The 24,392-nt window shown below is 40.2% G+C and overlaps 1 protein-coding gene across 2 annotated transcripts; it reads right to left on the reverse strand.

Moving 5' to 3' along the window:
• Positions 1–1,382: 1,382 nt before the first annotated feature.
• Positions 1,383–24,276, reverse strand: RPA1 (replication protein A1). Of its 2 annotated transcripts, XM_074922999.1 has the most exons (17): positions 24,169–24,276; positions 23,834–23,881; positions 23,467–23,545; positions 22,818–22,926; positions 21,940–22,028; positions 17,258–17,344; positions 15,927–16,059; positions 14,898–15,000; positions 13,719–13,787; positions 13,382–13,574; positions 12,158–12,297; positions 10,371–10,519; positions 8,956–9,088; positions 7,702–7,878; positions 6,316–6,423; positions 2,936–3,022; positions 1,530–2,568 (listed from the first exon to the last, which is right to left on the reverse strand). In XM_074922999.1, exons 1-17 carry the CDS (start codon positions 24,199–24,201, stop codon positions 2,461–2,463), a joined length of 1,845 nt encoding a protein of 614 aa, XP_074779100.1. In that variant the 5' UTR covers positions 24,202–24,276; the 3' UTR covers positions 1,530–2,460. The 2 variants fall into 2 exon arrangements, with proteins under 2 accessions (XP_074779101.1, XP_074779100.1); XM_074923000.1 differs by lacking the exon at positions 7,702–7,878 and having other exon boundaries at positions 1,383–2,568.
• Positions 24,277–24,392: the final 116 nt, after the last annotated feature.

Below are 24,392 nucleotides of genomic sequence, written 5' to 3' on the forward strand. Positions count from 1 at the left end.
CTGGGCCCCTCCTAAAAAAGATCTTCATTCTCCTACTCAGCGGTGTAGTCCTCCTCTGTACTCGCCCCAGCTAAGATTCTTTTTTGCCTCTATACGTAGCAGACCAGAACAGTACATAGCATTCGAGATGAGAACTCACAGCAGAGGCTTACATAATCCTATGGTACTTGTATAGCTATACTAGAAATACCTTGCCTTACATAGCTTGATGTTTTTATCATATACTAGCTGATTAAAGCATGATTAAAACCCTCCAACTCTTCAGTCACTAATGAGCATCCACTTTATAGCAGAGGTATTTTTTTTATTAGTCCTCAAATAAATGACTTGTCACACAAACTGTTTTAAGTTGATTTTCTGTTCCAGTTCTCAAGGTCATTTGGCTGATCCCGTAAAATACCTTAATACTCTCAAGTATTGATAACTCCCATCTCTAGTGCTCTGGCTGATGGCACAGCAAACCCAGCCATCCGGAGGCACAGCGATTCCCTCAGAGAAGGAGCTGCCCCAGCAGAGGCAGGTGTGCAACATCATGTCGTAAAGCTGCAACGCCAGCAAATACGTGCTCATGCAAACGCCCACAGAAACATCTGAGGGCGTATGGGCCTGAGAACGGGAAAGAGCCTCAGGGAATGTTCTGCATTATCACTTCTTACCAGTCCCCTCAAACTGGGAAGGAGGGATGGGAAGGGAGAAGCAGAACTACAAGACTGGTTAGCAGAGTGGAAAGAGATTATCACCACTAACCTACTCTCTGTCAATCCAGAACAGTGCTGAAGACTGTAATTTTCTAGTCAACACTTTATAAGCAAGGTCAGAGGGAACAAATACTTCAATAAAGAATGCAAGACAGCAGCAGAACCACCCCATTATGATCCTCAGAATCCAAAAACAGAGGAAGGGGTTGTTTATGCAATTAATGGGCCCAGAATAATGTCTTTCATGTCCACCAATGGAAACGACATTTACAGTTCTTAAACATAAATACTTATGATGACAAACAGGAAATCATGGGAAATAAAGGGCACCAACTGAATACATGAAGTAGCAGTTCTCTACGGAGCAAACTAAATAGATAAATTTCAGTTTTGCTACCAGAAGCCCACTGCAGTTTTGCCTGGATGCTTGGAGCTGTGCAGCACATGCCAAGCTGTGAGCTGCAGCCAGGGAACACATAATTAATGTGATTAGGAGCACACAGAGCTAGCATGCTCTGCTGACTGAAAAGCCCAGTAGCATAATTACTGTTTTCTGTACTAGCTCTATGTCTGAACAAATCTCAAAGCCTGGTTAGTTTTAGACTGCTGTGTAAACGTCAATAAAAATCCCAGAAGTGCCAGCTCATCAGCATTCTCAGGCACAGAAATGGTGAAAATATCACTGCATTTCCATGCTGTTAACATCAGGCAAAGAAGTCTCCATTCTTCAGTCTAACCTTAGAGTTTGTAATAAGGTAACATCTCCCCCAAGTGAATGCTTATTATGAAAGCTAATTAATTGCTTTCCAGTAATGAGAAGGCTTTGGTGTTCAAAGAAAGCAAAACTTACTACACAGGAATTAAACAGTGTTTATTGAAACAAAGCTCCCCCCATTTAAAGACCTGTTTCTGATTAACATAATTACAAATAAAACCAAAGAAACTGAACATACAAACATAGAAAATATGTATAGGCAGGAAATGTGAACTAAAAATCAGTCAAAAATCCATAGTATTAATTGAAGAGAAAACTAAAGCAATGCTTTGTAGTTGCCTAGATTTCCCTGGGGGATGGAGAGTCAATGCTTATCTGCCTTCCTCAGAAGAGACAATTTTGATTAATATCAGACCCATCTGACTCAGCCTATTAAACCCTGAAGGAAGGATATTCTTCAGATATAAGAGATATGTCTTTGATTAATAATTCTACCATATTGCCATTCCAAGCATTAACAACTGCATGGCACCTGTGGAAAGAGAAAGCCTTTGAATTTTATGGAAAGGAACTAACTTGCACTAATAGACCTGGTCTCCTTCGTCTGTATCTGGAAGCTGCCATGACACTCTTTCTCCTACCCTCTGCTGAACAAGTCCGAGTGTCAAAGTTGTCACTAGTTTCTTGCAAAGAAGACATAATGGTTAGGTAAGTCAGCTTTACATATAGTAAGAAAGGAAAGTTACTGCAGACATTCTGAATGGCTTGCCTAAAGACCCTGGCAATCTGTCTAGAGATTGCTCTTTAGAGCTGCCACAGCTTAACAGAGCCCAGTCTGCAGTATCGTGGCTATCAGAGTGCACTCTTACATACCAGGGACACATCTCCCGAGAAATGCATTCAATCACTTAGCCCACTACACTGGACTACTATGCACAGTGTAACTAATGACAAATTGTGACACAAGGGGTGGGCAAAAAGTCAATGTAATATCATCTGTTGAGCTTTCCTGGAAGCTCTAGCTTCACTCAGTCAGCACCAGCCCCCTCACCCCAGCTGAGCATTTCTCCTGATGCTTGCGATCAACCTCTTGCTGTATTCTCTGTAGTTCACAGGTTTGACATCCACTGCTGTAGCCTTAATACGAGATTCGTCCTGTGAAAGAGAAACACAGCACGTAAAAGAAGAACACTAAGCACTCCACACATTTGGTTCTAACCTCCTTCTGCCCCAGTACCTTACTGCTCCTGGTATTAGGGGGTTAACTGGGAGTGCAGACTTAACTCCCACAGCTGCTACATTGGTTTTATTTGAAACAAGCCAGGCTTGATGAACCTGACAGGGAGCAGTGTTAAGGACAGCGGATCCCTCCTTCAGTGCTCAAGACTGACATTATTTGCTGTGAGCAAGTATCTCTGGAAACTTTTCCCCACAAATGCAAGAGGAAGAAGCCACCTCCTATGGAGACAAGTCAAACGACAAAGGCACATGCTGTATTATTTGCTTTCTGGGGGATACTTACATTGTAAGTCTCCAGTTTTACTCGGATCCTGAACTCATAAGTGTTGAAGTTTGCATTCTGGAACACTTCTTCAAATGCCTGTTCATTCTGCGAGAAGGACAGAGATAGATATCAGCTGCAGACACTCCAGGCTTCTGGTAGTAGCATGAACTTTCAGAACAGCTCGTCTTTTCCTGATGTTGGCAAAACAGTGGAACTAACTGGATCATGTAGGCAGAGCTGAATCTTCCATCAAAATTTTAGATGCCAAAACCAGTTTAAAGTTAAGAAAAAGTTTCATTCAAGGCAAAAAAATTTGGGTACCTAAACAAAGCATACAGTTGCATCAAATCTGCAACCAAGCATACAGAATGAAAATACTATACAGCCATAAGAAATTCTCTCATACTGCTTAACTGGCTAATTCTGATGTTCTGCTATGATCACAAACACTGACAAGAGTTAACTAGTTCCCTATTGTCTTATTAGGCATTTTGTTTCTCTGCTTATCCATCAAGGCTGTATGTATCCTTCACACCCTGACACAGACCTATTTAAGAGGACATTCTATAAAAAAAAGTGGATGCATATTTTGAACATGCTTTTATAACCATTAGAAGACTCTGTCATATTTATAACATAAGCTGCTTCTAATTACCATATGAACACTAAACATCATCATCACTTATAACAGACAATTTGTCAAAACAGCAGAAAAGAAGCAGACAAGTTGTGGAGACTGTGGAAAAAGTTTATTTTTGTAAAAATTAGTTGTAAAAACCTTTTCTGACATTCCACAAAAATCCTGCAGCCCCATGATAATACAGACAAGTAATTATTAATGCATTTATCTACCAGATGCACTTGACTTGATCAGTCACTCCAGCAGCAGACAGAGCATCTGATCTGGAATTGAACCCACCTCAGTTTCACTCACATTCCAAGTGTTACATCTGCTGTTTTTAAATGCCTGTAGCACTATTTTACACTACACTGTGATCCTCCTAAGGTTTAGAAAAGCACAGCAAATTATGGTGAACAGGAGTAGCTAGTTTCAGACTGCAAAAATTTAGACATATCCTTCCTGAATATTAAAACCCCTTCTTTTGACCACTGTATGGATTAGAGGATAAGAAAACTCCCTTAAAGCATTTGACTTGTGTTTCCAGCTCTGCCACAAGCTACACTAACCATTAGTGAAGGGAAAATGCCGTTAGCATACCCATTACTGCTACCCTACATTACCTCCTCTGGTAACAAGCATAGTGGAGAAGTAGATGAAAAACCTTGCATGCATATCTATGCTTAGCATGGTCACTAGCTGTATGTAGATTCAATATACACTGTGAACACTGGAAAGACTCCCACCAACTTCACAGGATACTGCATCAGGTCTTCAGAGAAAATCCACTAAGAAAAGCTTACTGAAAACGCATCAAGTACCATTTTTAAAGGCTCATAAAAGTGTCAAATCAAAACCAATTTCTCCTGGAACACAAAGCATTCCCACTCAAGGGCTCATTCCATATTATGTTCCATTTTCTATCCTCAGCCATTTCCATTAGGCAGCTCTTCAAAAGACATTACATGTTTGTACTGTTACATAGGATCTGCTGTTTCTCCTTCCCCACCCAGTTCTCTTCAGCATTACAAGTGACTAAGAAATTTTGTTTGAACTCTAGCAGAGATTAAGCATGACTGAAGTAAGAAAATATTGACAAGTTACGAATGTCTGAAAATGGAAATGCAAAAGTGCGAGTACATCTAATTAGAGTGCCCTAACAATACATCTGCCTACAGAACAGAGGTGTCGGCCTTCATAATATCACAAAAACTTAACAGAACCACAAGCTTTGTACCACTTACCTTAGACAGTCAAAGTGCAGGAAATTTCCCAAAACCATTCTTGTATGTAAATTACAGGACAACTAGCCCTGATTTGCAGGAGCAGACGAAGTATACAACAGTGTTTCAGGACAATCAGGACTACAGCCTCAACAATCTAACCTGTTCCATTTCCTTCCCACAGCCAAGCAATGGGTCAACCAGCAGCTGGTTTATCTGTGAAGCCTTAGTATCAACCAGCCTTAATCTGGGAGCACAGCAATGCTCATAAGCAATTCAAGAATTATGTGTTCCACGCCATTATTTAAAAAAAACCCCAAACCAACACAACACAGATTTCATATAGTAGACAACTAAAAGCCAGGAAAAGATTATTTTCGTTGGAAGAAAGGAAAACGCAGCAGAGGAGCATATAGTGACAAAAGGAAGAAAAGAGTGTTTAATGACTTACAACCTTTAAAACTGTTCTTATCTGTCAAAGAAAGAGCACTTAAGCATCTCTGCCAATGACCCATTTTACAAGTCACGGTTTTCAGATGACCCACAAAGTTTCTGATGGTATTTGGTGGGAAAAAACAGAGCCTTCAGAAGTGGGTTAACACACACTAGTTCAGAAAGCTTCCTGCCTACTTACAAAGATACATACAAAGTGTTCTGGAACTTTTGGGTTTTGTAAACAAATTTTTGGAACACATTAGGGATAATGTTGTTAGCATTCATGGCTAAAACATTTTTTTTTTTTTTTTTTTTTTTTTTCAGATTCTTCCAATCTAGGTACAATGATAAAACATCCTGTCCTTTCTACTGGAGTTAACATGTGCTAAAGCTGTCAGTCCTCTGAAGACTGTAGTATTATTATCAAGTAATCAGCTGTCTCTCAAGGTCCAGGTGAAAAGGACAGGCTGATCTTCAGCTTTTAACAGCCAAAAGAGCTGAGGTAGACAGACTGACTGTGGGAGCAAACTACGGGGGAAACCAGGCAAATCTCTGTTCTCCAGGCAGATGGCCCGTGGAAAATAATCCTGAGGAGAGTAAACAAGTCCCTGCCAAGAACTTCAGACTAGGGAGAAGCAACGATTTGTGAACTTGTAAGAGATACTCAAGTCCAACATCTGGAGAACAATCTTGGGCTGTCAGGCCCCTGAGCTGGCTTATCACCCAGAGAATGGACAAGATTAAATTCATGCCCAATGAAGTAGAATATCCCTTTCTTTCATATGGCACTTGGTATTTGTTTTAATAATGCTGTTAATTTCCACAGCAACTACCTGAGCATAACCCACTGCCTTGGCCACCTCTGCTGACTTAGGAGTGCTACACGTGCACACAGGGGGATGAGATCATGCTCTCTGATGGATCAGGACCAGTGTTCCACACAGAATTTACATCTTTCTCCTAGTCGCCTTCAAAGTCAACATTACAAGAACATTTCCTTACCAGAAGGATCAAAAAAAAAAAAAAAAGCACACGAAATTTGAGGGCAGTCCAACAAGATGTGTGAAACACAGTTCAACTTCTAGGCATTTACTAAAAATACTATAAGCTCATTGACTGACCTTTTCCTTCAGTTCTCCCAGGAAAGCTGCATTTTGCCCAAGGATGAATTCTGCTGACTCCTGGAAACAAGTCACCCACTGATACTCTAGACAGTCTGCAATGGTCACCTAAAACCCAACAAAAACCCAAAAGGTTATTTCATCCAGTTGCTTGTTCCTCAAGGAAGACAGACAACAGTACAAAATTAAAATTCTCCGCTACAGAGAATTTTAAATTTCCAGTAGCTATCAGAGCTTTATGTACTGTAGGTACTTTCCATCACTGAGGGTGGAAGGCGGTGACTTTTTTTTTTTTTAAGCTCTGTAGAATGTCACAGTAACTTAACACAAGCTAATATTGACAGTACACTGTGTCACAGGAAAAGGCCAACAAGATCACCATGGTACACACTGATGGATATTCAGCTCTGTTCTGCTGTCACTGATGATCTGTGAGCAAGAACAGGTAGCCCAGAACAACCACCACCAAGAGGGACACCAGCGAGACTGCAAGTGGCATTTACTTTGTGCATACCTGAGGACTTGAGCATAAACACACTGTGCTATGAGGAAACTATCAAAGCACTCAAGGACAAGACAGAGCGGAAAAAAGATCAAGTACCAGCCTCACGTGCATTTCCTGTCTGCTTTGACAATTAGGAATGTGAAAATAGGAGGCACACTGTTCCGAAGGCCTTGATTGTACCTCCAGTATCCCCTTTATATTCTGCGAGGATGATTCTGCTATGTAAAGTAGTTCATGCGTTCCTAGAAGTTATCCGCTAGAAATTATTCAGAAGCAGTTTGTGTTTTAGTGAGACTGCAGGGATAGTTCCCTTCTCTCTGCATGCCCACCTGGCACAGCATTTCTAAGCAGCAGATACAATTCCAGCTCATAATGTAAAACAGAAGAAGGTTCAATGCTTATGGTGTAAGCGGGCATCACAATAATAATCCCCAGACAACTTTGTGAAGCAGACTCCATTAAAGCATGAGGCAGAACAATACCTAACAAAAAAATGTACTAAATATAGGTAGCAGCTGTAAAAGTGCAATTACTGCTCTCCAGAAATGCCATTTTACTTCAGTTTATCTTCACTACTGAAGAGGCGTAGGCCATCTGTACTCTGCACTGCATAGTACACTTGGAAACCAGAATCAACTGAGCTAGCATCAACTTTTTGGCAAAGTGAAAAGCTTTTAATTGGAGCACTAGGAAAACAAACTGCTAATCAGCTCAATGAAACATCCCTCACTCAGGTACAGCATACAAGCCACCTCAGTATCCTCTAACCCACAGGCACCACAGACAAACAGCACTATAACACCTCATTCTCTCAAGAGATTTCTATTTGGACTGTGCAAGGAAAACAGTGAGAAACACTCTCTTTTGATTCATTTACTTACCAGAAGCATCATGCGGTACTTGAAGTTGGGGAATTCACGATCACACTTTTCACAACGATACAGTCCATTTTGTTGGTCTATCACTTTTTTATTGCAATCCTGAGAGGGACATGCCTGGTACATACAGTTCTCTTTGCGCAGATGTACGACTGTGCCCACACAGCTAAAATAATCTGCCTAGGAGAGTGAGTGTGCAACATTAGCCTCAAAATACTCAATGTTTTCCAATTCTGAATTAGCTACAAAGCGAGGCACCCATACTTGGATATTTAGGATTAGAAAGCTTAACAGCTATGGATTATTGGGAAACTGTAAATCAACCCCTCTGTTGAAGTAATTTTCAGGCTTCCATTATGTTAAATAAAGCCCCTACAGCAAGATTATTTTGTGTTTCCATTGCAGGAAACTCCACTTGCTGGGTTTTCTTTAGATAAAGCATATTTGCTTCTCTATTGTGTCTGTTCAAATCACTTTTTCACAGGATTAAGATTCTGCACTTCCCTATGCTTCTTTTGGGAGCCAACACAAAAACCAGAAAGCCTACTGTGTAGTATTACAGATAAGCGTTTGATTAAACTATAGCCTACAGAACAAAATACCCACTCACCATACTAAAATAATCATCCTAATGGTTTAAGATCACGGTCAAGTCTTTTAACAGATAAATAGAGGTTGCTTGAGAAGCACATGCAAAAAGTCTCATAGAAAATAGCTGAATGACAGGTAAAGTTTTTCCTTAGATAGAAGTTCTTGCATATCCCAAATGGCCTAGCACTTAAGTTTGGAAAAAAAAAAAAAAAAAAAAAATTAGAAATAAGTCAAGAAGCAGTATAAGCCCAGAGAGGTTACTGGACTAGAATGCCAGAGACCTGGGTTTTATTCCTAGCTTTTCTATTGACCAAGTGTGCACCCTTGAAAACCACTTCCTCCTAATGCACCTGTTTCTTCTAGAATACTTTGTGCTATTTATATGAACATCTTTGGGGTGAACTTCCATGTCCCCCCACTTCCCTCCCATTTATACAAAGCTTAGAATTCTCTTGCAAACATAGACAGTATCACGTTGCAACATCAACAACAAGGTTGAATTTACTGGGAAAAAAAAAAAAAAAATTTAACAGCATAAATTTTGAGAGAGCAAGCATATAACTGCTCAGCAACCAGAGTACTTCACGAAGCACAATGCCTGCATAAAGTCCAGGTTTTTATTTCCACCCCAATACACAAGGCTTGTACCCAGTGGCCATGCTTTACCTTATCTCCTTGTCCCAAGTTCTCAGATTTGGCTTCAAATAAAGTTTTCCAATTGGTATTCACTCCAGATGCTGGCCCACCCCTCACATCAGAGATTGATGCACCTTCCAGAAGCTGCCCCTCAGAGTCAAACCTGCAACCACAAAGATGCACTTCTATTTTTGGCTAGCAGACCATACAGACTTATCAAAAGCTTACATTTAGTTTCATGTACTTAATACCTGAGGGATTTTTTTATCAATGATTGCAAAGGAAACAATTACAGTAATTTGTGGATATTGCAAACAAAAATAGCATTTCAGAATAAGTTAATAGTCCAACTTAATTAGCGCAGTATTTTATAAACCCACAAAAGGAGGACAGCTTTGTTCTATATAACTGCAATTTGTTTGCCAGCTAGTGGTCAAACCACACACTGCATGCTTCTTAAAGGCAGTCAGATAACAAGATTTAAGGGCATCAAGATATTTCCATAATTAAAATTAAATTACACGGTACCATTATCTCCGCAGCAGCTTCGAAATAAAAAGCAAACAGCATTGAAAAGATTATGCTTCCTCTGTTAGAATAAGAAAACACAGCTTTTCAACAAAAGGTTGTACGGCCATCCCATTGTGGTGTTTGTGATTTGAGAAACACACCAGCAAGGCTCAAAAACTGAACTTAATTAAAGTGTAATAGTAACAGCTAAGAGGCACAATCAATTTTATCTTCAACCACCTTCTGAAGTATGAGAGAACCACAGCTCAATGACAAATGGAGGATGCCATTGTATTTTATCCACGTTTGGACGATTTAACTAGAACCTGAAAAACCCAGGATTCAGGAATCTGATGCTGTCGGCACTTAACCCTATTTGTACATACACCACATCTCACCATATTCGTAGTTATGGCAGACAATTTAGCAACTACTTACAGTAGAAGCAATGAACCACCAAGAAATCACTTTGTTTTACTGAAAACAGTAAAAATGTTATTTTGCTATCTGAAAAATATCTGATAAGGAATAGACATTGGAAGAAGTCAACATAGTTCCTCCAGTCCATACTAACAGAGTGCATATCAGATTCCACACAATGGAAAAAGACTGTGAAAAAAAATATTGTTCTCTCAGAAAGTGGAGCTGGTCAAGTCTGATTTCATGCTGTCTTCAAGGCTTTGGGTCAGGATGCACTACTCCCATTTCAATTTTTCAAGGTCTGTCATGGAATTAGAAGTTTTTGAATTGAACAACTTAAGGAAAGCCTTTGAAGCTCTAGTGCTTTCAAGGAAGAGAAGTTTCTACAATCCTGGAATTTGTAACTTCTGCTACCTTTCCTCAGTACTACTCAGACTGTTCAAGTACAGAGAAACAGAATAAAACAAATATTCTGCAACAGGCTGGAATGAATTGACTTAAACACATGCTCATACCATCCTCGGAGCTTAAAAGCCTCTGGGCTATCAGGGTTGATGACAACTGTACTCGAGGACAGGACAGACAGGCTTCTACCACCAAAATCAGAGACTCGGGCTCCTCTGATGGCTATCACAGGTTGTCTAGAACCATCAAACTGTTCAGCCTGCATGTGTGAAAAAACAGAAAACGTTAGCAGCACGCTACAGTAAAGATACTGAACTTGTGGTTATAATTCACAGATCATAACAAGAGACCAAATCTGAACCAAACTATCTTACTGTATTTAGAAGGTAAGGTTTTAAATGCTATCACTAGGAGTTTAAGAAAAGGCAGCTAACAAAGCTGTAAACACCCCATTTCCTGGGGAACCAGAGAAGCCTTAAGTCACACCACTGGTTTTGAAAAAAACAGAATGGTCCCTTCCATTAGGAGTTTTACACAAGGATTTCAGAAAGGAAGATGGGTTATGGGAATGGAGGTTTCTCCAAACAGGAGAAATTATTTGGTCAGATTAGACTCTTCTGGAAATGAAACAGCTCACTTGGCTTGACTGAGCCCATCACGTCTATTCTACTACAACTTAAAAAGCAGAAGGGTAGGTATGCTGACCAAACATTTTTCCTCGACTTCCCATTTTTGGTTTTTAATCTCATAAAGCTGCTTTAATGCTCTTCAATCGCCATCAGTTTGTTATTTGAGTAAAGTCTGACACTAACAAAGAACCTCTTGGCATGAGAGAGGTTTTGAAAGGTATAGATTTTCTGGACCCCACACCACTTAGCAAGCAAGGGGAGGATCATGTGGCTTAAAGATTACAAACGAGCTGGAGTTCGCAGTAGCATTCACTGCAGCCATGAGAGGCAAAAAGAACACAAAACATACCCCAGCAGTTAAGGCAATGACCGTGATAAAGGAGATGCAGGTTCTAACCCTAACTGTGCCAGCTGCAAGCCATACACCACTTCCCCTCAGTGCTTGCTGTTGTCTCTATTCTACAGGCAAACAGATTTAACTTTGTAAAACACAGATGCTGATGTCTGTTGGAAGGGTTATGCCAGGAACTGGTTACCAGTAGACCCTCTTGTAACAACCTGCTTCAACCTCAAAACTCTGCAATATTGAACTTCAGTTTACTTTATCAGCAGATGGTTAATGGTGTTTAGCTACCTACAATATCAGTGCACTTGATCATTTAGCCATAAAGCACCACTGTCAAGCTAGCAGGATCACTCCCATTTTATAGACTGGAACATAAATCCTTAAGTATCTACAGCACTGGTGGAAAACAAAGTAGCCTGTTAAAAGGATAAAGCAGCAGTTTACTGCAACTACTCAAACCTTCAATTCCAAGGCTCGGATGCTTTAAACTCCTAGTCTGAGATACAGCCTCTCAACCCACTAGTTAAGCAGCAATTTATGCAGGGTAACATGTATCCCACCCTACGAATAAAATTAATCTCAAATGAGACAGCCATAGCCACCAGGCTTTTCATAATCAAACTGTAACTTGTACCCTTTCCTAAACCAGAAGCCTGTTAAATTCAGTCTTTGGGCTTGAGACATAATGTCTGCAGTTGTTCAGAACACATTAGTCAGATCATGTCAGCAGTTTGTCAGAGAAAGGTTAGGCACATCACACCTGAATGAAACCAGACAATCTTTCACCTTCTCTCTGCCCCTGACCCTTAAACACCCAGGACCCGTCTCAGTGCTACGCCCATCTCAGATGACAACAGCACACTCATTTCCTCACCCTAACACATACGAACCTTTGCTTAAGAACAGGTAAGAGACCACATACCTCATTTCCCCATAGCGTAGCTGTCACCAGTTTCCCTGATGTATCCATCAGATGCACGTTTCTCTTCGATACCTCCCTATTGTTAGCTTTCACTATGATTTTAGTGACATCTTCATAGCTTTTACAAATTCCAATTACATCTGAAAAACAGTTACAGTGTAGTTAAGTTACTCAAGGGTCACAATTGGGGAATACAAGATCACAAGAGAAGAATTCAAACCTACTGTCAGGTTTTTACCTTGTATCCTAGCTCCCTATTCAAATCAAAACTGATATGGAAATTAAGTGTATTATGGTAGGAATGCTCCACTACAGAACTCTTCAGTGCTTTAATTTTGTTGATGAATTCATTAAGATATTCATGAATGCAAGCCTCACCACATTAGCAAGATCAAGGCATTGTACTATCTCTTCCCATCACATTATGTCAAAGGATTTCAGGCCTGATCTTGTAACACACACTCTTGCTGTTTAAGCACAAGTCTCTCAGGCAAGGGGTTTCAAAGTGACTTGTACAATGAAGCAACTGGCTAGTGCCTTCACTGTAGCCCTGAGACCACTGCTGCCTATGTTTGGGTAGTAAGAGCTTATGCAATCCCCTTTGCACTCTCCCCAAAATTACCATTTTTAATATTACAGATCTACCTTTAAAATTCCTAGCTGAATGCGCCTCTGAATCACCGGCATCTTGTGCCTGTGAAACCTGAGAACCCTCGCCCCCACCCAAGCCTCTGATTTTTCCGGAGTACTCTGCCCAACAAATTAGAGAAAAACAAACCTCCAATACTTCACAAAGCAAGCCAAAACAGTCATGCAACTTGGACTTGAATGCAATGAATTATGCCAAAAATCACTAGAGAGATAATTAGATAGTGAAAGAAAGCAAGACCATGGAAGGTATGAAATGCACACGTGCTGAGCAAGGACATTTTTCTTAGCCCTTTTCTGTGGGAAACAGTTATTATAGTACAATAAACAAGTATCATTTATGGTCTTTAGTCTGAAGCACAAGTTTGAAGAAAAGTCATTACATGTTGTTAGTAGAAGACGGCAAAGACATCTTAATAGGAAAACTGCCCAGGGTATTTTTAATGGCAACCATAACAGGATAACTTCATCAAAGAGATCACAACATTTGAAGCACTGTATGCTCACTACCTCCCCAGTATTCAGGACACAGAACTTCAAAGCTTTAGAGCCTGCCATTTCACTACTCAGACTGACCAACAATTGAGTCTTTGGGTGTGTTCTCCAAGTCAGAGATGGATACAAACTCAAACTGAACAGAAGGAAGATGCTGGGCATCATCACAAGGCACAACTGAAGTCTCATTAGTGAATGTAATCTCATAGTCATTCTTAACAGCTGTATATTGCTTGTTAGCCGTCTTCAAATTGCCTTTGGTAAAATAATATACCTACAGGAGAAAGCAATGAAACAGAGGCTATTATCAGAAGTCAGACAGAGCAAATAGACTGTGTTCACCTTTAAAAATCCTTGCTATGCTGAAATTCCTCTTTTCTAGCTCATGTCACTCTATGAAAGCACAATGCTACCATACCTTGTTCAATTCAATGAGTGGAAAGAACTTGTCTGCTTGATCATTGAATGCAGTAGCTCTAATCTCACCCTGCAGGAAAATAGGAGAGCTGGTCAGAACTGAAATTCAGCATGAAAAAAAATAAAAAGAAATCTTTGCAATGTTAAGTGGCATCAGTTCTAGACAGAGTGTGGCCTGCCAGGCTAGCTCCAGGCATCCGAGAAACAAACAACATTCTCCTCGCATTTGTAGTTATAGCTAAAATGAAATAATTCTACACCTGACCATCAAATCTCATATTCAAGTCTCAGTATATCTAGAGCTTCAGAATGAAATGCTTAAAAACTACATATATCGTATATACACCTCTGAAAAGGTACTCTAAAATTGGCATTAATTGCCACTGCATGCAAAAAACCCCTCAAATAGATCATGCAGCTCCACAAGTCAGCACAAAGTATATTGTGCTATCTCCCACTCACACATTATGTCAAGTCTTTAAGAATTAATAACAATTATAAACTCACTAGATCCAATTTTTTTTAAAAAAATATTTGTAATACAGACAGTATGCAGGGGAAACAAATGGCTGATGACAACAGGTTACTTTGTTAAACCTCACATTTTATACTAAACATAATCTAGTAGAATCTTGTTTGTTTTCATGACAGAAAGCTGTAATTTGATAAGAGGTTTGGCAAGCTGCAAGTTTAGTTAGATTAACCAGATACCGTTCCCCAAACAAATCACAGATGAAACTTCCTAGTATTACAGTAATTTGTACTCCGATTTCCTCATGAAAATGAAAGCTTATAGCTTGGAAGCAATGTTCCTCTCACTCCTTGTTTTGTAACATGCTTCTAAGGATGAGACCTCACTCTCAGTCTACAGCAAACCACCACAAACCTCAGTATTAGGCTGTCAGTTTCCATAAACAACTATATTTTGAAGCTGCAAAAATTCAGTCACACACTATAGACTTTGATGAAAAACAGTCAGTAATGTCACACATTTAAGACTTCATTCTCGATAAAAACTGGGTTGTTGATGCTCAACTTAATGAATACAGGAATACAAGCTTCAGTTGTAATAAAAACCCCCACATTTCCTACAATACACTTTATTTCCTCTATTCTGTCTTTATGAAGGGTTCATCAGCATCTGGCATACATTATCTTCTTCTCAACATATGACACTTACGCTTTCATCAACCAGCTCTATAGAAAAGAGCTTTCCTTCACCACGGGAGTTGCTCCACGTACGGATCTGGCCCTTCTGGGTAACACGAGCACAAATGGTCCACCTAAAATCATGCAAGAAATCACTGTTCTGTGTTGTTCGTTCTTTTTTTTTTTTTTATTTTTTTTTTAAAGAGCAGCTTGAATTGACAAACCTTTGGAACTGGTATGTCATTATTTACAAGCCAGAAATCTTCCCGCTGCACCTCAGCAACTTTACCTGCTTTTCTCCTGCTTTCTATCTTAATGGCCTAGACCATTAAAGGAAGAAAGTTGTAGAGAAAGCAACAGAGGCAGCCGTAAAGCATCCAGTATGATAACAGTAGCAAACAATCCTTCTGCAGAGAAGCAGACCTCAAATCTTTTACACTTCTAGTGTACATTTCTCATACAGCATTTTGCCTGTTCTGAAAAGCCATGCTCAAGAGCTCAATTATAGGATTCGCATTTAACTTGGGTAATCAAATCAGTTTGCATAACTTCAGAATGTCATTCACGAAATAATTACATACTCATGCTTTTCAACAGAACAGTAGCCAAAGTGAATAGCTTACTGAGCTGTTTTGTCATTAAGTTACCAGAAAGAAGGTTGCTTTAGGAAAAAAAAAAAAAAAAAGTCAATTGGGTTCGAACTAAAATATTGAAAACCTATCAAGCTCAGCAGGGTAACTTCACCGAGACAATGCAAAGGCAAATCTCAGATTATCGGGAGTGGTGATGAAATTTAAAAAAAAAAAACAAACCCACAAAACCCCCAAACGAAACCAAAAACCAAACCAAACACCCATACAGCTGTTTCTATGGAAATTTTTTTTGTTTGTTTCTCTGGGTGGTTTTGTTATTGTTGGTTTTGTTTGTTTGAAGTTAACCAATAAACTCAAAAGAACTCAAAGAATGATTTGACAGATTCATACATGAGAACGCAAAAAGCAGCTATTGTTCCTTCATGCCTGTGACACTGAATAATACCTGGCAAACCACAGTAACTCACTTGGACTGATATGGGTTCAAGCTGGCAATTGGCACTACTTTGGCCTGCGATCCCCCTGGAGTCTTCACTGAGCTGGGAGCACTCGCCATACCAAACTGGTTTGAGGGAGCATGGTACTTCAGAGCAGGAGGACCTTTTGCAAAACACAACAAAGCATGAAGAATTTCAGCCTTGCAGACAAAAGCCAGGTTAAAACCAAGTTGTGGTACAAGGTCAGGCAGAGCTTTTCCTGTCACGTTATGGAGAGCTCCAAAGGCAAAGTGATACTTAACACGGGGTAGGCACTCAAATCTCCGTTCACTGTGCTATGTGGGCACCACAGAGTGGCTACAAGTTTGTTGAATCACTTCTGCTCTTGGTCACAAGTATTTTCTAGGCTGCGAACTGCTGAAGAAGAGACACTCTCAGACCTGTAGAGCACTTACACTGGAAGTGAAGATGTGTCCAGAGTCAATCACTTAAACATGGTCTAAGTGGGAAACAATTAGTTCACAGTAAATTCCCTAAAACGTAGCACATCAAAGTTTAGATCTACACTATCTGGGGCGACAACTAAGGAACGGTAATCCACAATCAAATAATTTCCTGACATAAAACAATACTGCTAATTCTAACCTCTTATCAATGTATAACCATACAACTCTTACAATCCGCCTTAACTACAGGAAGAAAGAGCTTGTTTTCTGCTGCAGTGAGCAAGTGTCAAAATGTTACTATTCCGAAAAACTTCTTCAACACAGGGGTAAACAATACAGACAGGTTAAAGCAGTACCAAGAGCTAGGACTGACAACTTTTTTCCTTCAGAAAAAGCCTACAGGCTGACACTTAAATTGACTGCCTTTTTCAGTATCTCACTACTTAAAGTCTTGATTAAAAAAAAAAAAAAATTATTTATAGATGTACTATCAAATAATTTCAGTCCAGCACCATCTAAACTGTTTGGCCTCAATATCTCAGCATCGATAACACACCCGTTGGCCAGCTCCAAGCTGTAGCCTACTTGGGTGCCCACAGAGCATTGTTTCAAGAATGCAAAATTGTATCAGACTAGACGTTCAGTTTACACTGCTTGGTCAAAGTGGTTTTTTTTTTCTTTCTTTAATTGATGAAGAAAAGGGACAAATTTTTTTTTTCCTCCCTTTTTAAACATCTATTATTACATCCAAGTCTACAGTAGCCTCCAGAGAATTCACCTTGTCAAGCTATGGGTTACTCTTTAATTGAGTGTTTCTTGTGCAACACCATTATAGAAAGGATCTTTTTTAGATTTAAGCTTTAGTTTTGTACCTACCAAATGGAAACCAGAATTCCTGCCCAGGATTACTCTTACCTGCTACTGACAAATTGCCATTTCGTTGCTGTGGTTTGCTGGGTGCTGGGTTTGCTGCTGGAGCTGAAGAATGTTGCTGCCCTTGCCCTGGTAATCAGATGGAAAGAGACTATATAGTACAGTAGGAAGCACATTAATTAAAACTACCCTTAAGCTTTTTAGGGAAATAAGACTTGCATGAAAAAGATAATTTAAAACACAGAGAACACAAGCGAAAATTCAGGTGTTAACAAGACACAGCAGGTACAAGCTATCGGCTGAACAATATTACCATGGAGGAATTTTAGTTAGATATCTTTCCTCAAGCAACTGCTTTCTACTTTGAAAGAATTCAGGGTTGACAGTTATCTAAAAGGACAGCACTGAAGTAATCTTGACAACTTCTCAGTTTTTATAGGCTTCTATTGCTCTGACAGGTAGTTTCTGCTACTACCTAACAGCTCAGATAAAAACCGTAAGAGAATTCCCTCTTAAAACTCAGAGAGGGCCAAAAACCCACTGGGTAAAGTCAAACCTGAAGTTAACACAAGACAACAAAAACACCTGCTATATATTTTATTTCCAAAATACAAAGATAGTTAATGTGGGGATGATGGAGACATCCTTTCAGCGTTCACCAGGGTCCCTCCTGGGATACGGCAGTATATTAGGAGCAAAGTGATGCCATAGTAAGTACACAGGGTGCATTTTTTCATTTCAGGACTTGTCTCACATCAATGATAAATAACAAGAGAAAGAGCAGCGTCACATACAAGACTAATCTACTATTCAAAAATTTTAATTTCTTTACAGAACCATCATCCTATCATATTTTGCCTCCAGATGAGAAAATACCCAACATTTTCATGGTTTTGGATGCAACTAATCCATAAGTCATCAGTTTGCAGGAAGTCCTTGGCCTGAGCAGGCAAAGCCCCCCTGATTTGGGATGTAAGGAAGAAGATGGTCTGACCTTCTTTTCTACTTTCTCTGACCAAGGCCATAAGCATCTCGAGGAACAAAAGCAGAGAACTGCAGAACAGAAGGGCAAGAAAGGGGGGCAAAGAAGTAAGGGCAAGGAGCAGAAGCAACACAAGGAGACCCTGATGTAGTGTTGCCTGATGTTGTACAGTCTACAGAGGTAACCCTCTAGTTATTTTTAATCCAAAACAAGGTCCTTGCACAAAACCCAATCTGCTCCTCTAACTTGCCGCAGTAGAGTCACATCGGTGAACTGGTGACAGCAGTCTCCCTGGCAACAGAGTGACGTCAAACAGCAATGTGTATTTACTGCAGAATCCACTAGATGGAGAAGCCAGATTTCACCCTCACTCAGCTGCCTCAGGTACTTGCAGGACCCAGCCAGGGTCAGTGCTCAAGACCCCAAATTCATTTTATATAATAGAAGGAAAAAAAAAAAAAAAAAAATCCAAAAGAACACATTAAGGGAAAAATATGTCTGGTCAGGGAAAGACTATTCAAAAACAGGAAGGTGCATATGAAACAGCAAGAGACTTCCTCGCTACTTTTGTTGCAAATGGTTTTTTCCCCTACAAATTTTTAACTCCACCAAAACACAAACAAAAGACCACCACATACATAAGAACACTTGCATACTATGAAACACAAATTCACATTTTAATGGCTGCCTACCCATAGCCTCGTGTTTCTCAACAGATTAAGAATATACGAACACATCTGTGCATGTGTTCAAATACAAAAGTAGCAGTAATATCTCTGCAATTTTTTCGCTTGTAGAGTCTAGGGACTCCTAAACTATGATTTTTGTTGGCTGGTGGCCTATAGATCACTTCAGCTGCTCAGAAAAATGTCTGCTCTGCATGGTTTTTGCTGTTAGTTTTTATTAGTAGAAGCTGAAAAAACACCTGAAATACCCGATTACATTTCTGCTATATATATGCTGGGTTAGTCAAACCCAAAACTCTAATGGAATAACTGCGTAACAGTAGTCCTCTGCTGCCAATAATTTGTCACCAAGAGGTGCTGCTGCAGTGCCACGGTGACAGAATACCTGTCCCAGAACTGAGCAGCAACATGGGGGCAGGAAGAGGAGGGAAGAAAATACACCCCAAATCATGATGGTGGGAAGGGCAAGAAGTAAGAACTCAGGTGAAATGCGTAAGTACACAAATGTTTCAATATTGCAAGATTAATGACAGAACTTAAACATAAGTAGCAAGTAATTGTCATAGTAAGAAGAAAGTCCAGCAGAGTGATTTGGATGAGATTTGTGACAGTAATAACAGTACCATCTAGTTTTCAACAAGAACTACGCACAATCTTAATTTTCAATGCTATTATGAAATGCTGCCTGAAAAGTTTATATGACATGTATTAAGAAGATTGTGTCTCCAGCTTCTATGTTAGGCAGATTAACCACCTACTGCTCAAGCCTAGAGTGGCCAAAAACCAGCTTCTCACTCCCTGGGTCCTACTGTGGTATCATCACACTCCAGGAAAGAACATACCTTAGTCCTAGATCCAGCAATTTGAGATCTGTATTCAAGTAAGACCAAAAGTGGGACTAAGCATTCTTTTTAAAATACATTAACTTTTTTTTTTCCCCCCATGAAGACCATGAAGTGCTCTTAGATACTCATTCTGCATTAGCTGGGCGTTCCTCAGAAATACAGCCTCTCAGTATATACAGGACTTTCAAGAATACGCAACTTGAAATACACCTCTGCTATTTTATCAAGGCCGTCATGACAAATCAAGCAGCGCTGCAGAGCAGAAAAGCTGGGTTAAGCATACTTAATCTAAACTATTACCATCTTCTGTAACTGTAACCTTATTTAGTAACAAATAAAAGGGTACGAAGTCTGCAGAATAACGTCAGTGTTAAAAATCACATACACATCACATTAAATTCAGCATCTCTTAACTATTTAGTGCAAAACCACACTTACTATGATCAGAGACCTGTAACATCTCCAAAAGCATTCAGATTTGAAAACTTCATTGCCGAGTACTTTTGTAAACCCAGATGAAGAACATAACTTTGATCAAAGTCCTGGTAATTTTACCAAAATTTGTAGTCTTAAAGGTATATTTTCAGCTCAGTTCTGTAAGATATCACATTCCCCAGTCGTTTCTAAGCAACAATATGATAACTGAAAAACACTATAGTTCACAAGCTGTTGTATCACACAAGCAAGGGAAACGGGAGAAAGGCACAAAACAGTCTGCTCAATAGCTATTCTGAAAATCTTGGTCTCTACAGCAACTGTGGGATTAAACCATAAAATCTGAGATGTCAACACATTTTTTAAACAGCAATTAGCTAAGTAACTATCAAAGGAACAAAAGATTCTTTAGGCTCATTTAACAAACGCCCCTCTAATTCCCCAGGAAAAAGAAAAGTTAATGAAGAAAGATGTCTTTGCCTATGCAACAAAGTCTAATTTCTACTTCGATTAGAAAAGTAGATTTTTAACCAGAACGGCAGGTACCTACCACCACTGTTGGTCCAAAATATCCTACAGAAAATTGTTGCCACTAATGTGTGGTCCCTTAGTAATAAAAATATATTAATTCACTTCCACCAGGAAAAAATTCTTCAAGAAGAGCTATTTGCTATTAAATTTCAGCCATTATCTGTATATACGTCAATGACAGAGCTGTTCAAATATTTTCTTTAAGTGCTTATTATCTTCTTTCTTTTTTAAAGATGAGAACTGGAAGAACAGAACATACTTTTGAATGTATCTCAGGGGGAAAAAAAAAGAAAAAAAGATATTAGTTCAAAAAAATGTTTGCCTGAGAACTATAAGCTCAGCACGTGAAAATGAAGAACAGTTACTTATGCAAGACAATAAAACCAAAAGATTCATGGCAGGTCAGATTAAGATGCACCCTGCACATCATCATTTTTCAGATGGCAGGGTAGGAACGGGTGCTTAGAAAAGCCTGTATGCTGGCCATGTTTTCATACCAGTCTCCCATCTATGTACTTCGAGCAATCTAAGTTTTAGTGCTTCCTGAACCCGACATTCATACAGAGGATGTATTGTTATGTTTAACAGCCTTTAATGGATTTTTCTTTCACGTCTAATTGCTTTTTGAACCTGCGCCAATTTCTGGCACCTACCTCAACAAGTTCCATAATTTAACTGTGCATTGTTTGGGGGTGCAGCACAGCCTTTGTTTTAAAACCACGACCTGACAATATAAGAACTAAAGAGCATCAAATGAAGGTAGAAAAGAAAGAGATACTCATCATTCTTTATTCATCCCCTCCATGCCATCTTATACTTTCATAGATCATTATTACATCCTCCTCCTGCTGTTTTCTTCCCAGACAGAAGAAATTATAATCTATTTGATTACTCATTATGAGGAGACATAGAATAGCTTCCGCATACTTACTGGAACTCCAGGTAGAGGCCACTAACGTATAATAAAAGCCTGTCAATGTTACCATAAGGTAGAGATGCTTACCAATACCATGTAGAGACTGAAGCTTCAGCCATGGTGTAGAGTTTATTAAAGCAAAAAAAACAAAACCCATTTTGTGTTACGCAAATAGAGAGGATTTTCAAGATCTGGGCATCACTGTTTCAAGGCATAAGCAAGCTGAATGTGTCTGATTGCTGCTTTTTAAGTGAAAGAAAGAGACAGCTGAAAGGCTATCACAACAGACAGTCTGTTCAGGAAGGTATTTGTTTACAGAGGGCACTCACCTTCATTGTATGGCACCGGATTGCCAATATTCCCACCAACCTTATCAGCAGTTTTCAGAACACTTACATCCATCAGTATAACCACTCTCCTACAAACACAGGATAGACAGCAATAAAGACTTTCAGTCCCTCTGCAAGTCTATCAGACTCTGAATATCCTTTTGCAGATAAGAGAACCAACCATCAGGGGCCAGTTCCAGGGAAAAGCTCTCTACTGTCAACTTAACCCTCTCATGAGGTACAAGTAGGCTTGAAACAGTATCACGTTTTGTCAAGGATGGCGGGCTGCATAGGCACACAAAAATGGCTTGAAACAACAGTGGGTTAGAAGTATCAAAGCCATGCCAGATTTTACAAGAGAGAATATATTCCCTGTCTCAAAAGAAGTTATAGTCCCTCCACAATAACACTGAATAAAAAGAATATGAACCTCAGTTCATATTCTCCTAGGCACATAGCTTTCCTATAGTCACTTCACTCAGCTCTCTTCTCGTTTTGCAGTATCCTAACCTCCCTCCTCTCAAATTTTCATAGAAGACCAGATTCTACAACCCCTAAATAACAAGAAATCTTCACTGTTTATTTTCCCCAGCAGATAATTTTAAGTGGATTTTAATGAGACTTAGTACCATTTGGAGTATTCCAACTGGAAACCTTCAATTACTAAATCAATGTACTAGGCATATCTGCACCCGCTGCAGTCACATGCTGTGATTTTTTTATTTCTACTATTGCTTGTGTTGTGTCCTGCACTCTAAAGTCTGAGTATATTCAGATAATCCCAATCAAAAGCATTTGGCCACTGCTTAGTCACAAAGGACAGAGCACTCACTAGTGCATCTGCTTCTGTAAAACCATACTTAAGGAAACATATATACCTTCCATCTTTCAGGCTGTTGACAATGAATCTGTTAACCTGGCAAATACATTGGGCTGATAACTGTTGCTCTTCCACCAGAGAGTTCAGCTGTGTTGCCAACATGAATGCTGTAGAAACAGAAGAAAAGCATTGAAACAACACATATCAACCTTAAAAGGGGCTGTCATGGCTCGCCACAACTTTTCCAGCCAGTCTACTGTTGCATTAGACCTACAAGTGCAACTTCCTCAGTTGGTTAACACACAGAAAACAGTGTAACCACCAACAAGCCACCAAAACCGAGCATAAACTATACTGTGTTTATCACCCAAACGTCAGAGCGCAGGGATAGCTAGAATAATCATATAAGAGAAAGTTTAAGCTAAATTACTTTAAAATCATTGTCACAAAAACACAGACTTCTGTATTTTCATTATACCCTGTAGCAAGTTAATTGCTTAAAGCTCACAAAGAAAGTCCCTGAAGAGAAGGATTTTGTCTAAATGTTAAAATGTAGTTGCACACTTTAGTGCCTGTGGTCCCTATACAAGCCATGTTCTCCTTCAACATCCATTTCATCACTTTACACCTAGATGCTAGACCAGAAACTTTATCGCTCTTAGCATCTCCACACTTACAGAGATATCACTGCAGCTTGTCATACTTACAGGAAAGCGTGTTAACCCCATCACTCATCAACACTCGGTAACGTGGTGGCCCATTTCCTGTAGCAATAGCCCGTGTATTCTGTGAGGAAGCAACAAATTATTAGCTCTCATTTGTTCAGAAACTCTTTGAAAACATAAAAGTGACATCATTAGCAAATGACCTATCTATTAGGGGTTTTTTTTTGTTTTTTTGTTGTTTTTTTTAACACAGATATCAACGGCATAGCCCAAGTCACGTAAAATGAAATTAAGAGTACATGAGCCTTGTTCAGCTCCTCTGCAGCGGAAGTTTGGGTGCACTCAGAAGCCTGGGCAAAAGCATATGCAGCCACTAACAGACTGGCACAAGAGATAAAAGAGCACTCACGATGACTTGCAGCACGGGCTTGCAAACGATCTCCCCCTGCATTATGGCCTAGAGAAAAGAAAAAGAGACCCTCAGAAAGGTGCCACCACCTCACTCAGGAAGGCTTCGAGACCCGCAGCTGAAGGGAACTGTCGTAGAACGGCCAGAGATACAGGACTGGCCGCCACCGTTGGACCCAGCCAGGGCCCTCCCTGTCTCCGGCCCAGCTCCGGGCCTAGTTCCCCCCTCAGGACGGGGCCAGCCTTAGCGCTCAGCCCCCTGCCCCCAGGCCCGACCCAGTGTTCGCCCCCCCTACAGCGGCCAGGCCAGGCCTCCCCACCCCGCGGGCCCCTCACCGCGATGGCACCCTCGCTCAGCCGCACGCTCATGGTGCTGCGTGTGCTGCGTCTCCCGCGCCGCTCCGCCGCTGCCGCCAAATCCTCCCGCCGCCCGGAGCCGTGCCCCCTCCTTCCGGCGCGCCCTTGCGTCACCGCCGCACGTGACACAGCTAGCGCCAGTACAACGCTCTTATTGGCTGCCCGGCGCCGTACGGCGGAAGCGCTCTGTGGTGCGTTGTGTT

The sequence above is a fragment of the Athene noctua genome, chromosome 19, assembly GCF_965140245.1.
Source record: "Athene noctua chromosome 19, bAthNoc1.hap1.1, whole genome shotgun sequence".
Classification (NCBI taxonomy): Eukaryota; Metazoa; Chordata; class Aves; order Strigiformes; family Strigidae; genus Athene; species Athene noctua.

What these genes read in the sequence shown, in the direction of transcription:
- RPA1 (XM_074922999.1), bottom strand. Translation starts at nt 24,201, where the DNA reads ATGAGCGTGCGGCTGAGCGAGGGTGCCATCGCG. An exon ending in TCCGGTGCCATACAATGAAG is followed by an intron (nt 17,345 to 21,939) that starts GTGAGTGCCCTC and finishes TCTGATTACCAG; the next exon opens with GGCAAGGGCAGCAACATTCT. An exon ending in ACTTGGGACAAGGAGATAAG is followed by an intron (nt 7,879 to 8,955) that starts GTAAAGCATGGC and finishes TCACTCTCCTAG; the next exon opens with GCAGATTATTTTAGCTGTGT.